Source organism: Lottia gigantea, assembly GCF_000327385.1.
Source record: "Lottia gigantea unplaced genomic scaffold LOTGIsca_6, whole genome shotgun sequence".
Taxonomy (NCBI): Eukaryota; Metazoa; Mollusca; class Gastropoda; family Lottiidae; genus Lottia; species Lottia gigantea.
In genome coordinates, this window is record NW_008710049.1 from 690,681 (window position 1) to 705,876 (window position 15,196).

At 32.4% G+C, this 15,196-nt stretch overlaps 2 protein-coding genes across 2 annotated transcripts; one reads left to right on the forward strand and one right to left on the reverse strand.

Moving 5' to 3' along the window:
- Nucleotides 1–119: 119 nt before the first annotated feature.
- LOTGIDRAFT_210455 (hypothetical protein) lies at nt 120–6,673 on the reverse strand. Its single transcript, XM_009063766.1, has 7 exons — nt 6,573–6,673; nt 5,785–5,836; nt 4,040–4,159; nt 3,257–3,322; nt 2,865–2,968; nt 2,440–2,571; nt 120–2,177 (listed from the first exon to the last, which is right to left on the reverse strand). Exons 2-7 carry the CDS (start codon nt 5,825–5,827, stop codon nt 2,061–2,063), a joined length of 582 nt encoding a protein of 193 aa, XP_009062014.1. The 5' UTR covers nt 5,828–5,836; nt 6,573–6,673; the 3' UTR covers nt 120–2,060.
- An 872-nt stretch (nt 6,674–7,545) lies between these two features.
- Nucleotides 7,546–14,884, forward strand: LOTGIDRAFT_177462 (hypothetical protein; the record flags this gene model as incomplete). The annotated part of the gene is made up of 2 exons (XM_009063767.1): nt 7,546–9,628; nt 14,847–14,884. The coding sequence occupies 2 exons, from the start codon at nt 7,546–7,548 to the stop codon at nt 14,882–14,884; spliced, it is 2,121 nt and encodes a 706-aa protein (XP_009062015.1).
- Nucleotides 14,885–15,196: the final 312 nt, after the last annotated feature.

The following is a 15,196-nucleotide window of genomic DNA, read 5'->3' on the forward strand; positions in this document are numbered from 1 at the left end:
GTGTGCTACAGACTGTGTGTGTTCAAGATCCCTTGACAGTTAGAAATCAAACAGTGACTGATTCTGTTGCTTGCACTTTTTAGTTAGTTTTACGTTATCAGCAGTAATGTAGGCATTTAGAAAACAATGAATGCTTTATAATCTAAAACATTATTTTTTCAAAGTAAAGCTGGTTTGGACTGAAAAAAAAGCTCGAAAGAAGGAATTAATTTTTTTTTTTTTAACATACATGAAAGAGTTTTCAAGATTTTTTTGTACAAATTTTAAATACAATAATGAAAATAAAACTTCATATATTTGGACAAGGCCAGATAATTTCACATAAATTAACACAAATCAAAATGTAGTTGCATTTGACATTCATCATTATGTCTTTAAATTCAATATCTGGTCTGGACTGTCAAAAAGAAACCATACAAATCAGAGCTAAATCATTCATAGAAAATTGTAGGACAATATTTTGACACATCGACCATAAAATCTTGAAAGAATAGATATAACATTCCAAGGAGAAGATCCTTAATTAGATTTCAAAGAATTTGTGAAAATCTTCAGGCATAATGTTTCAGCTCACTACTTATTATGAACACTTTGGATGACCAAAATATGGTAGAGAAATATGTCATGAATATTTAACAACAAAAACATTGCAACTTGGTACAAATATAATTGACCAAATATTTCATACATGTTGGAATTACTCAACCAACAAATACGATTTCTATTCAATTAAATTATAACTTAACCTGAAAAATTAATCAAATTTTGAAAAATTTGGGTGTGAGCAACAAATTGCTGATAAAAGCACTGCAAAAGGATACAGAGTGCATGTATTTTTCTTAAATCAGTGTTTGGTTGTATCTTAAGCAAAGAATACCAATGGGGACAACAGATTCATATTCATTTATGACATTGTGTTTTCTTATGGATATTTCTTGTCTCACCAAATCAAGTCGAACAAGGAATGATAATATATAAGGGATGTATTCTCATGATCATGGTTCAATATTATGTAAAGCTGACAAGGCTTCAACTAACAAAAATTGAACATATTTTTTGTGGATCTGAATTTTAGTTAAGAATTGGAGGTCACCCAAAATCTAGGATTTCTTGGATATCTTGTTCTGATAAAAGTGGAGCTGTGTACAGCAAAATATACTGTTGAGTTACCAGTCATTTAAGCCTGAACCACAATCATGGATACTAAAATGAAAAGCCAGGAAGCAGAAATTCCAATAAAATGCTCTCTCTATATTTTACAATTAATTTTAATATCAAAATTCTACTTCATATTATTTACAGAACATTTTCTTCAGTCTTACTTTATTTTCTTAGTCTTTTGAATCAACAGGTTTCATTTCATATTAACAGGTAAAACACATCTAGTTGCTCTGCAAGATGGTTTTTTTAGGCTGTACTTAAAATATATCACTAATTTCCGGCAATTTTAGACAACTATTAAAATATCATAGGATGCTATACACAAATTTAATGCAAAATTCAAAGATATTCTTTCACCTTGGAGAACCTATCATTCCACAAATGCATTAGTTCAAATGATAAGAAAATATAGTAAAACTGGTGTGAATCACATAAAACTTGACACATTCACCGTACATCCTGTGTTCAGTAGATATATGATATTGGTTGTATTTATATCATCTATAGGCTACAGGGATGGTTTAAACTTTCACACATATTTCATCTTTATTACATCTAGTATTTATTTTTATATTGAACTCACCAAGCTAGTAGAATGGATGTACCATGACTCTACAACTGATTATAAGACAAAACTAAATCATTTCTTCTTCTTTTCTTCTTGGACTTGTGACACAATTTCATCTTATTTGTTGGGTTTTGAGAACCAAAATGTCCCATTGTAATTACTGATTTTTTTGATAATTTTGACATCATTATCCCTATAACCGTGAGTGTCTTAGTTGAGAAATGTCTTACGAAAAAACAATCACCAAGAGTCCAATATAAGAATAATGAATGATATAATTAAGATGAAATATACCTAAAATTCAGTCCTATTATTATTTTTGTTATTTATATCAGTTTATATACTGAGCTAACCAACGGAAACCTTCTCCATAACCTTGACGTTTTAACACTGTACACATAAATAATTCCATGGGTCGTCCTGGTAATTCACTACGTGACACGGTACCCTGAAATACAAATTAATGAAGTAAGTTGAAAATTATTCAAAACTAATTCTTAGTTCTTCTGTCAGAACTCTCAGAATAAGCATATACTCTACATTTTTTATTGGGTTATCAGAACTTATTGTTAGGTGTGGATTTAGGGGTAAATACAATTATAGTATAATCATAACCACAAAATCTAAAGTAGATCTTAGAATAACTATGAAATCGGGAGGGAAAGTGGTCCAAGCCTAATAATTGAAAAAAAAAACTGTAGTTTAATTACCTTGCCTGTAGTCTGACCATTTAAACCAAACCAATGTCTGATTTCATCTTCACTAGCTGCTCCTGGTTTATCTATCTTATTACCCAAAACTAATATAGGGGCGTTAGCTACCTGTTCATCTGTTAATAAACTCTGTAATATAAATTATATGGAATGTAGAAATAACTTAGAGTCCAATTATACAATATAAATCAGTCTATATTCTTCTACATTTGAAAATTGCTTAACAACATTCATTTTTAATATCTGACCATTATTGTTATTTTTTCAAGAAACAAATGTATAACAGGCCTATTTTGATCAATTTAAGATATCTTATTGATTATCTAAAATTATGAAATAATACCATGATGCTTCACATTTAAGGATATAATCAAAATGCAACAGAAAGAAATAAGACATATTTCAGGATCAAGTCTACTCACGTCTAATTCTGCTTTTGCTTCCACAAATCTTTCTCTATCACAAGCATCAATTAAAAATACAATACCATCCACTGCTGGGAAATAATCTTTCCATACTCTTCGTGCTGAAAATATATCATTACAATTGATATAATACAATAATAAAGTATTTTCACATTCAAATAGTACAAATACACAAATTGTAGAACAATATAGACTATTATATGTTTCAACAGGCAAGTTATAGCTTATATTTTTTTTAACCGCATTGAAGTTTGGAATTCAATTTGTAGACCAAAAATTTGTATCAAATAAGCAACAATCATTGGGAAAGAAAAATCAGTAAATGTAATCCATCAAAATTCTGGTGTTCTTGAATAATAGGAGTTGTTTTCTTTTGCTGCATGCCTTACCTTGTCTGTGACCTCCAAGATCAAATGTTGTAAACCTCATACCACCCATAGATAAATCTTCTGATGCTAAAAATGAAATATTATATCTTATATTCATATTTCCACCATTTTCTAATACATTAAATAGACCTATTTATCACACATATTTATCTTAAAATAATCATAATAATCAATAAAAATATCTCTTCTGAAAAATTTTACTCATTCTAATTAGAATAAAAATGCACAAAAACATGGTTAGAGATCGCTCAACTATTTACTTTATATACTATATTATTGTAAATTCTTTCAAATACAAGAAATCTTTGTTAACAACAGAAAAAGCTGGAGAAAATAAATGGTTATTTTAATAAGATTGAACCTTTTGAAAACCTATTCGAGAAAAAAAAATTCCTAAATGTCTGTCTATCCAGCCTTATCTATCAAAACAAGCAAGCCAAGCATAATAGTTGGGTTATTTAATTTCAAAGGTTTCACCCTCTAAAATGTCTCGATGTTAAAATATATTGAGGTTGTAAATAGTATATCAATCATATATTTCATACTCATTACTTAATCATTGATTTTTTCAATTTCTCTTCCCTTTTTATCAATGATTCAATTACTGTACTGGTATATAAATTTAGAAAACTTCTAGTTCTAGAGTTGACTAGGAGTCAAATTATTTACAACCTTCAATACATATGAACACCGTGTATTTCTGAAGTGGTTTATGGAAGAAATTATTGTCCATTTGTAAGAAAATTCAAGATTGAAAGGAAATGAAAATGAGAGTTATCTTACTTGGATGGAGGGTTGGAACATGCTGTGCCATACGATCATCTTTTAACATGTGTAATAGTGTCGTTTTACCGGCATTATCTAAACCTAAAAACACTAATTTACCCGATTTCTTCCATAGACCTAAAATGATATTAATATAACAATCATTCTTCATGCTGGTATGGTAGTTAGATTTATTACAGGCAAGCTTAAAAATATTGATGGGTTATATGGTACAGATTTAAAAAAAAAAAAAACAATAATAGATGTAAATGTTTTCAATTCAAACATGCTGGCTTTCTACTATAATCTTTACAATTATCTGTTTTGTTTAAAAACCTTCCCGGTTTGGTATTCCCTTTTTCTACATCACTGATGACATATTTATAAGCTTACAGTTGTATTTTCTTTATAAACCAATACAATTACTCGTTTACACCCTTTAGATTGGCTTATTGTCTACCTTAGTGCCCTGTTCCAGCAAGTTTTATTTTTTAATCTTTTTTTACTTTTTCATACTTCTTTGGGTTTTAGATTTTGTATATTCATATCATTTATAAATGGGTCAATTTTCATCCTGGACATCTCATCATGTATGAACTTGATGGTATAGTAAGGTACCACAGATGGTCTACCTGCTATAGTAACTAATTACTGGTATATTAGTATACTAATAGACTTTACTTATAATCATTCTATAACCATCTGTTACTCTATTAACTATATTATATATTAGTTGACAATTTCTACTATGATGGATGCTCTTGTTTTTAAAAGGGTAAATGTGTATATGAAACAAAAATTTGGGGATCTAGTATCCAAACCATACTGTATTGAACTCAAAATATTATCTAGTACCGTACTATATTTATCTTGAATTAATATCATTGTTTTATGTATGTATTAACTTTAATATGGATGAAATAATCTAGTTCAATAGTAATATAATTTAAGATTTTGTCTGATAAATTGATCCATGCTATGAATAGGACAATCCCATATCATCAGACAACTCATTAGTCAGGCAAACTATAACAATATCCACACATGAAACTAAATAGATGGTTTTAGATCCAAACTTTTGGTTGGGGAGGGGGGGGGAGACTTGAATCTTGTGAAAAATAGGCATTAAAGTAAAAATATTACTGGTAGTACTGTAATGGGATAAACATTGATACATGGTGCCAGTGTTCACATGGCTAGATTATATCAAGGAAAATTACTATTATTGAAGAGCCCACCTCTCTTAATAATAAACAAATATAACAAGAGATTCAGGTGCATGAGATATTTCATTAATAAATAAACTAAATCAAATTGTTGAGGATCAAGGATGAAGTACAAAGACATTGTCTGAAATGATATTAATTCAAAAAACCATCTATCTGAGTTTGAGAATGAAATGCCAGCATGCTACAGTCTTAGACTTACTAGGATGAAGAGTTGGAACAGGCTGAGTTAAATGCCCTTCCTTTAAAACACTAAGTAATGTTGTTTTCCCAGCATTGTCTAATCCCAGAAATATTAATTTTCCATTCTTTTTAAATAAACCTATAGATGTGTCAGACATATTATATAAACTGGTTATATTTATATGAGTAAGCTTATTTTTGATAATTGTTCCACTAATCCACTACTTGTACAACAAATTGGGTGCTCTACATGGCTTAATCCATTTAGTGCATACTTGCATTGATCAGCTGAATAGCTTTCCTGAACTAGTAAAACTATTTTTGGGTCATATCTTTAAAAAATCTTCAACTTACCAAGAAAGTTTAACACTCCTGAAAACCAATCCCATAAAAACATTGTCCACTTCTACAATAAAATCAAATACTGGTAATAAACTAAACAAAAAAGTACATTGTTTAAGTGCTACTACAGGTATTCAGATTATCTCTATTTTCATTGTGACACATTTTAAACCTTTCTGTGATGCATAACTTGTGAAATCAGTATAAAGGGGTTGTAAAATGGTTTTCTAAAATTGTGTGTGTATCAGGGTAACTGATAGAATCAATATGCACCTTTAGACATCTTGAAGTTCTTGCAATTCCAATAAAGCCTGTCACTAATCACAAATATATTTGTATCACATAACGTACTTTGTGATTAGTGACGTTTTGGTGGAATTGCAGGGACGACTAAAAATCATTAATTAGCCTAACTTGACCAAATCACAAAATGGCAAAATAATAAATATGATACCATAGGCCGAAAGCTAAATATGATACCACGGCACAAGCTTACTCAATGTTTGTTCTAATTCTGCCATTACTTTCCACAGACATGTTTGGAAAATAGGCCTATGCTAAATGAATGACGAAAGATCAATAGATTTGTAAAAGGTTAATTTTCTGTTTTTACTTTCGACAAACACTGTTTGTGCCTCACTGATTCACTCTGTGACTCGACTCTCATCTCTATCCTCACTGATCATGTCTGGATCACAAAACTCGTTTATTAACAGAGAATCTGGTGTTTTTGAACCTTTTGGCTTTCAGGAGTACCCAGGATACTATGGGAATGAAAAATATAACACCACAATACTTACTTTGTACAGAAATTAGAGTTACAATCTTAAATGTGTTAATTATTTTCTCAAATACGTCAAAACGTAAATTGTCTTCTCTCAATACGTGTACTAAGTTAAGATGGCCGCTGATGACGTAGTCAATGTGTGTGTTTGTTTTCCTGATTCTGATTAGTTGATTTATTTTTATCAACCAATAACTATCTAGTGTACAACACTCTATAGGCCATAGTTATTTTTATTCCGATTTTAGCATGGCTTTTTTGACACCTAAGGTAAAAGCGTATAATTTCTCAAGTTTACTTATATTTCTTGCCTCAAAATATTGCAGTTTCTAAAAACCGACTCATCGATTGATTTCATGGCATACACAAGAAGCTTTTGCAACGTCACACTCACAGGGTTTGAAAAATCTGATGAAATCCACTCCAGTATTGTAACAGAAATAAATGTCTACTTTCATTTTTTCCCTTTATCTTTAAGCTATTATACATATTATTTTCGTCAATATTGTTTGTCAATTTATACAATTGAATAATTGAAATAGGAAGAATAGGAAATTGATTAGGCTTAAACTACGATAAACCGAATCGTTTAGAATCGAATCAACTTATATTTTTTTATCGAGTTGTCTCCCTTTACATACTCTTCAATCAAGCCAATAAGGTGGAAAGACACTATCTCTGGAAAGTCATGTTTGAATGAAACCAAAACTGAATCTGTAACTTTTGTAAAAATCAACACCAAAAACAAGTAGACATTTGACACAATCCTTATCTTCACGCTATCAACTTTTCGTGAAGCATTGTTAGATGAATATATAGGTTTCAAAGACTGATCTACTGATTCAAGTTGAGAAGAACTCAAAAAGAGTCTTAGTGGTGGTGAAGTATACAACTGAGTAAGGTAGTGGCAGTGGCAGTTCAATATTATACCAAAGAAAAACTTTCTACCTCAACAAAGTTTGCCAAAGCAATCTAGTTATTCTTTTAAAATGGGAAGAAAAGCGACAATAGCAGCCTGCACCCTGAACCAATGGGCTATGGATTTCGCTGGAAATTTTCAACGCATCAAACACAGTATCATCGAAGCAAAAGAAAAAGGAGCCAGATATCGAAGTGGTCCTGAATTGGAAATACCTGGTTACGGCTGTGAGGATCACTTTCATGAAAATGACACATTTCTTCATTCATGGGAAGTTTTTGCGGAACTTTTGAAATGTGATGAATTCAATGACATCTTGTGTGATGTTGGAATGCCAGTGATGCACAGGGACGTAGCATATAATTGTCGAGTTATCTTCTTGAATGGAAAAATTTTGCTAATTAGACCAAAGATGTTAATGTGCAATTCTGGAAATTATCGCGAGGAAAGATATTTTAAACCATGGAGGAAACATCGACAATTGGAAGATTATTTCTTACCAAGAATTATTCAAGTCATCACAGGGCAACAAAAGGTCTGGATTGGAGACGGGGTAATTTCAACTCAAGATACCTGCATAGGTGTTGAAATATGTGAAGAATTATGGGCTTCCAAAAGTTGTCACATGGATATGTTCTTAGATGGAGTCGAAATTATCACCAATGGCAGTGGAAGTCATCATCAGTTAAAGAAAGGTTATACTAGAGGAGAACTGGTCAAGTCTGCTACCTTTAAATGTGGAGGAGTGTATCTGTTCAACAACTGTATTGGTTGTGATGGTGGTAGATGTTATTATGATGGGAATGCCATGATTTCTATCAATGGAGATTTCATCGCTCAAGGACCTCAGTTCTCTCTACAGGAAGTAATTGTAACTACAGCAACAATTGACCTTGAAGATGTTAGAAGTTATAGAAATTATTCTCGAACTTCATCAGAGCTTTCTACAACCCTACCAAGCTTTCCAAGAGTTGATGTTGATTTTGTCTTGACAGAATCTGAATTTGAATTAAGTCAGTCGTCTCCTGCTATCGAACTTTATAATCCCATTGTTGAAGAAGAAATTGCTTATGGACCTGCATGTTGGATGTGGGACTACCTTAGAAGAAGCGCTCAAGGTGGATTCTTCTTGCCATTAAGTGGAGGAATTGACAGTTCTAGTACAGCTTGCCTGGTCTCATCCATGTGTCATCTAGTCTGTGATGCTGTCTATAAAGGAAATGCCCAGGTTTTGTCAGATTGTAGAAGAATTGTTGGGGAAGGAGACTACTTTCCTACAGATCCAAAAGAGCTTTGTGGACGGATATTCACCACGTGTTATATGGGGTCGGAGAACAGTTCCAGTGAAACAAAGAAAAGATCAAAAGAATTGGCAGAAGACATTGGTAGCTTTCATATGAATGTATCTATAGATGTTGCATGTACTGCTATAATGAGTATCTTTACAGCGGTAACATCACTGATACCGAAGTTTAAAGTTCAAGGAGGAAGTATCCGAGAAAATTTGGCACTACAAAATCTTCAAGCTAGAGTCAGGATGGTGATAGCCTACCTGTTTGCTCAACTGACTTTGTGGTCCAGAGGTCGGCCTGGTGGGTTGTTGGTTCTTGGATCTTCCAATGTTGATGAATGTCTACGAGGATATATGACTAAATATGACTGTTCCAGTGCTGATATCAATCCTATTGGTGGAATCAGCAAGACTGATCTTAAGTCCTTCATCTTGTACTGTACCAAGAGGTTTGGTTATTGTTCTCTTAAAGATATTTATGCTGCACCACCAACTGCTGAGTTGGAGCCACTTGCTGATGGAAAGATTGCTCAGACAGATGAACAAGATATGGGAATGTCATATGATGAACTCTCTGTTTATGGGAAACTCAGAAAGCAAAAATTTTGTGGACCATATAGTATGTTTTGTAAATTAATACACATGTGGCAGACCCAATTTTCACCAGCAGAAGTTGCATCCAAGGTGAAGTTTTTCTTTCGGTCTTACTCCATTAATAGACACAAGATGACAGTTGTCACTCCATCGTACTATGCTGAAACTTATAGTCCAGATGACAACAGGTTTGATCATCGCCAAATTCTCTATGACATTTCTTGGAGTTGGCAATTTGAAGCCATTGATGAAGCTTTGCAGAAGATAAGTCAAAGAAAGATTACGTTTCTCAATGAAGGAAAGGCTGAGCAGATCCAAAGCTGTAACCCTTTCTCTAAAATTAATGAAGGGAAATTCAAAGATACTACTGGTACATCATTTTCGAGTCCTCATGGTCCAAGTGGAGTTACTGTAAATTTGAATCCCATTGACGATGAAACATGGACTGCAACCAAAACAGAAGATGGAAACCATTCAGTTCGTTCCAGAAGAACTCAACAAGAATACAAAGAATTGGCTAAATTTAGAAAATTTCTATCAACTACTGCATCTGATCCTGTGCACAGCTCAAATAGTTCAGCAAATAGTGAGCTACCTAATACAACAGAGTCTGTAGAGCCAGAGCTTAGTGAATCTTGGTCTGATATAAGAATAGAACAAATTCAACAGACTGAAACTTCTGAATTGGAAGTAACGTTTGAACATGTACCATCATTGGTTCTAGAAGATTCTGATCCTGAAAACCCAGAACAGGAATGCTGGAGTGGCTCTGAAGTCAGTTTCCCAGAGGAATCATTTGAGGATCTTGCTCATCCGCTTCAACTAGAATCTAATATCAGTTCAGAAGAAGAGTATATTAAAACTGCGGAAGATGAATCCACTTCTGAAGAGAATGTAAAGCTCTTCAATAATGAAGATGAACAAATTCTTCTGGATCAGAATCCAGAAACCAAAGATAACACCTTGCATAAATCCAATGGCATATCTGATGGATGCAGTGAAGTCTCTGAAAATTGCTTTGTTGAATATAACACTAGATATTTGCTAAATGAAGAACAGTTATCTGAAGATAATCTATCTTTTGAAAAAGGAAATACTAACAGTTCTGATATGCCTAATGTAGCCACTAATGCAGATATCACTCAGGATGGGTTGAAGGATGAGCTTATATCTTATACAGATGGCGATGTTCCTGAAGAACTTAATCAGCTTGTTCAGAATACTATTGATGAAGAATCTGTGGATGACACTGGAGAAGTATATCAAACTGCCACTGATCACAGTCAAACAGTCTCTTTGGATGACAAACAATTTAATGAAGACTATCAATCTTTTGAGGAAAATCTTGATAATTCTGAAGAACCCAATGGATTACATGATCATGCTAGTGAATTAAATGAATCAAGTACAAGGTATTATCTGAACAAATCCAAAACAAATGAAGATATCCTCAATCAGTCTTCCTCTGAAGAAGAAGGATCAAGTTTTATAGATCAGTCAAGGTCAGAAAATTCTAGAAGCGATTCAAATGATTTAGTTGATAACAGCAAATCACAGACATATAATAATGATGACATCAACCAAATGGATGGATCTAATAAACAAGTTTCAGATTTTGAACAAGTAGATAATTTGGAAAAATTTGGAGACGACACAATGGATGATGTTCAAGACATAGCAGATTCAACATATAATCTTGATCTTGGAGACAAAAACATCAAAAATAGCACATACAGTATTTGTGGAGCAGATATTGCTGATTTCAGCAGTCCAATCCCTGTTGCCAGTTCAACTTTCAACAAGATTACAGATGAAAATAACAATAGTAAACATATTGACAGTATCTTAAACAAAAATTCCACATTTAATATGGTTCATCTTGAAGCAAAAGAGCCTGAAGACTGCAAGCAAGAAAGTTGTGCTAGTAACCCAACTGTTACTATAGTAACTGCTGATTATAACCAGCAATCACCTAATCCATTCTACAACCATGCATCAAATACTGGTCCTAAAACTGAAACAACAGATTATGGAGTTCACATGCAGCATGAAAATGAGAAAATCATAAACCGAGAAACATTTGTTAACCCTTATTTCAAGAGTTTCCAGAAAGTGACTTCAGAGAAAGACTGTTTAGTTGACCTTTCAAACAATGCTTATGATACTCCTGATAATTCTCAGGTTGTTTCAGAGATGAAAAAGGAATGCCAGGAAGGTAGCTGTAAAGGTGGTTCCATTGATCAATTTTCCAGCCCGATTAATGCAAGTAATGGTAAATCAGTGCCTTCTGCTCTGAATGCCTCAATTGACATTCAAAATGGTGCCATTAACGCTGTCCTGTCAGATGCTATCGAAGAATTTCTTGAAACTAATAGCAGCTGTACAGAAATTCAAGATATTAGAATTATTTCTGATGATGATATCGAAGAATTTCTTGAAACTAATAGCAGCTGTACAGAAATTCAAGATATTAGAATTATTTCTGATGATGAAATTTCAACCACCAACAATGTCAACACTTATCAACCTTTGCAGATCCTCGAGGAACCAATCACCAAGATAACGGAATTGATGCAGTCTGAAGAGATGGTAAACCAAAATGAAGAGTCACAAGAAATTCTTCATGATGAAACCAGTGATCCAGGAAGCTATAGTCTTGGTGCCCCTGATTCAGAGAAGAGTATTGGTAGCATCTCAGACATTTTTAAAGATACCCCTGACCAGAGTCCAAAACATTCCAAGTCACCAGGAAAATGTTCAAAGTCCAAGAAACACAAACCAGAGTTCCGCTTGACAATCACTACCAATCATAAAGATGGTGCTGAATGGAATGCAGATGGTGTTACTACCCAGATCACAGTTTCATCCCGATGTTCTGGTAGTCGTAAACAGATCAACAGAATGCATGTTAACCTTTAATGATGGTGCTCAAATAAATAATTATGGTTTTATTTAACCAAGATCATATCAATCATAAACAAAATTTGTAAAAAATCTTTATAAATTGATAAAAAAAAAACCAATCTCAGAATAAAATTTTTTTTACTAAATTTTAATTACCGGTACATTTTGTAATGACTTCAATATTTCTATGCATGGTTGAATTAGGCAATTCAAGTCAAGTTTGAGCATTATCTAAGGGTATACAATTATAACTTTTAAAGGGGGATTCTGCTTTTTTTGTAGGTCGAAAAAATCCTTTTGTGCAAATTTATGTCCCTAAACGTATCTGAAAGTTATAACTTAACAAAAAATCAAACTGTCAATTTTTCAACACCAAAACTATTAAACATTTAAGTTCGTGTTGTGATTTTGAAAGCAACTGTATGGATTTAAGTAGAATAAATGCCTAATTGTAGAGAAATGTGTCTAGTAATAATAAGGTTTCAAGTAATAATATCAAGCCACTATAAAGCCTAACACCAAACACGGTCAACTGCCTAATTAACAATTAGTATTCTCCGTTCTAATTTATAATGTGGTCGTATACATATTGTCCTCACCCCTGTCAGTCGTACACAATTGGCTTGTGAACACGATAGAGCCTGCAGTTCTTATCTGATTTTAATGAAATTTTGTGTAATCATTTATACTGAAGAGATCTAGGTCAAGTTTGAATTTACTGATTTTTCGATGAACGGTTTTTGAGTTATGGCTCTTGACCTAGTAAAGGCAATAATGAAATATGGTGTGATTATTAATATTGATGAGATCTTGGTCAAGTTTGAATTTGGACGATTTTTGATGAACGGTTTTGAGTTTTGCCCTTGACTAAGTAAAAACGAGTCAAAATTTGTTTGTGAACACAATAGAAGGTACAGTTTTGATCTGATTTTAATGAAATTCTGTGTGATCATTTAAAACAATGAGATCTTGGTCAAGTCCGAATTATTGTTGTGATAATTAAAATTGATAAGATTTTGGTTTAGTAAAATTTAATGATTAGATTGGTGACTTCCCTTGATACACCAAAACTTTATCAGCGTATCTTGCTAGACAACCACTTGTGAATTATCCTTTTAAAACAAATTCAGTTTAAAAAAGGAGATAGATTGATATATATAGCATATAAAGCAGAATACCCCTCTAATGTGATTAGCTGATATAACTTGATTTAAGGTATCTTTATCACTTTTCAGAATGAATATTATATTTCTATTTCATCTACAATGAAATGAAAACAAATTTTTGTTATCCGTAGACATGTTAATTTTGAAAAGTGCTGTGGATAGCCAAAATTAAGCTCAATCAGATGGTATTATGGAGTGAAAATTTACTATTTTCTACCAAAATTTGATTATTTCAAAATTTCTACTTCCAAGAATTTTTACGATAGAGGTACTTTAAATAAAATTATTTAATGTTAGAAACAAATAGCTGATACTTTTAATGTTGAACATATATGATTTTATAATATTATTTTGATTCTCAAAATCAGGTAGCCTATTCACAAAGCCTATACTTAATAATTTTAGCATTTTCTTTATCTGATCACAAAAACCACGTTTCCACTCAGAATTGTATTAATGTAAATGTCAGTGTAACGGTTCGGCAGTTTGCCCAGTGGAAACACACGAAAGCTAGCTTACAGCCAGCTATTTCCCTCAGCAGAAACACAGTTTAAGTTAAATCAATATCATGACATGTACATTTCTAATATATAGGCCCTATATTATTTAAAATCTGGATTGTTGCTGGAAATTCAAATTTTGTTTAAGGGTATAATTGTGATCATTACCGGATATGTAGATTGTTTGTTTTTCTGTGTTAATGAATTCAAATATTGTTAAATTATTGATACCAATTGCAAAAAATTTATGTTTTGAAATCCATATTTTCACTGTTTTTACTTGTAACATGTACACTAAAACAGTTTGTAAAGAGGCGTTATGTGTACTGGGAACACTGACAGCATCAATTTGCACCATTTCAATTTCAGTCAGAAGTCACCATTGCAAAAGCTGCTAATAATAGCATTAAATGCTTGGCTTTAGTGGAATTGCAGGAACCAAGGAGATGTCTGCAAATTAGAATGGTGCAAAAAATTTGTTTTCAGTGTCACAGATACACATAAAATTTTAAGAAAACCATAAAAATGTTTCTATTAGAACACAAGTTGAAAATTTTTTAGCTAAACTAAATCACAAATGTAAGCAGGGAGATTGAAGAAAGTGTGGTCTGTATGACCACATTAGCTTGTGAAGGTAACAAAGACGATGAAGAACTGTTTTTGAGTTATTCCCCTTGATTTGCCCTAAATATGTCCAAAATTGGCGAGTGAGTCAGTTTTAATCACATTTCGATGAAACATGGAATGCTTAGATTTAAGCTCTAATTGTTAAGATTTATTTGTGTTTTCACGATTTCTTGAACTCTAAGCCAATTTTGACATATTATCTACCATATTATCTTTCATCTACTAGTAAAAATATTACAGCAATATACACAAGTATGTCGTCATTCATTGCTATCAAATTAAACTGTAGTCTCTAAAGTGTTTCAAAATCAAAAGCATTCAAAATAGACAACACAGAATTAAAATTTAGTGCATAAACTATCCTGATGCCATGAACACTTATACACAGTCCAGTTGAATAAAAGATATTTAAGGTTCTATACTAGATGAAGAATTAATTCGAACATTATTCGACAACTCCATAAATCATAATGTCCTACTTTTAGATTACTGTATATTAATGAATATTGACTTTCGTGTTGAATTTCTGTGAGATTGTCAGTATAGTTTATTGAACCACTGCATCGTCATTTTATGAAGCCATATTGGATTCCTACATAAGAAGAATGTTGAAAACCAGTGTATGTATGGGGAGTAAGA

Excerpts from the sequence above, each read along its gene's own strand:
- LOTGIDRAFT_210455 (XM_009063766.1), bottom strand. The coding sequence starts at position 5,827 with ATGTTTTTATGGGATTGGTTTTCAGGAGTGTTAAACTTTCTTG. Across the intron at positions 2,969-3,256 it reads TCTTGGAGGTCACAGACAAG|CACGAAGAGTATGGAAAGAT; the intron begins GTAAGGCATGCA and ends ATATATTTTCAG. Across the intron at positions 2,572-2,864 it reads AAGCAAAAGCAGAATTAGAC|AGTTTATTAACAGATGAACA; the intron begins GTGAGTAGACTT and ends TTTATATTACAG.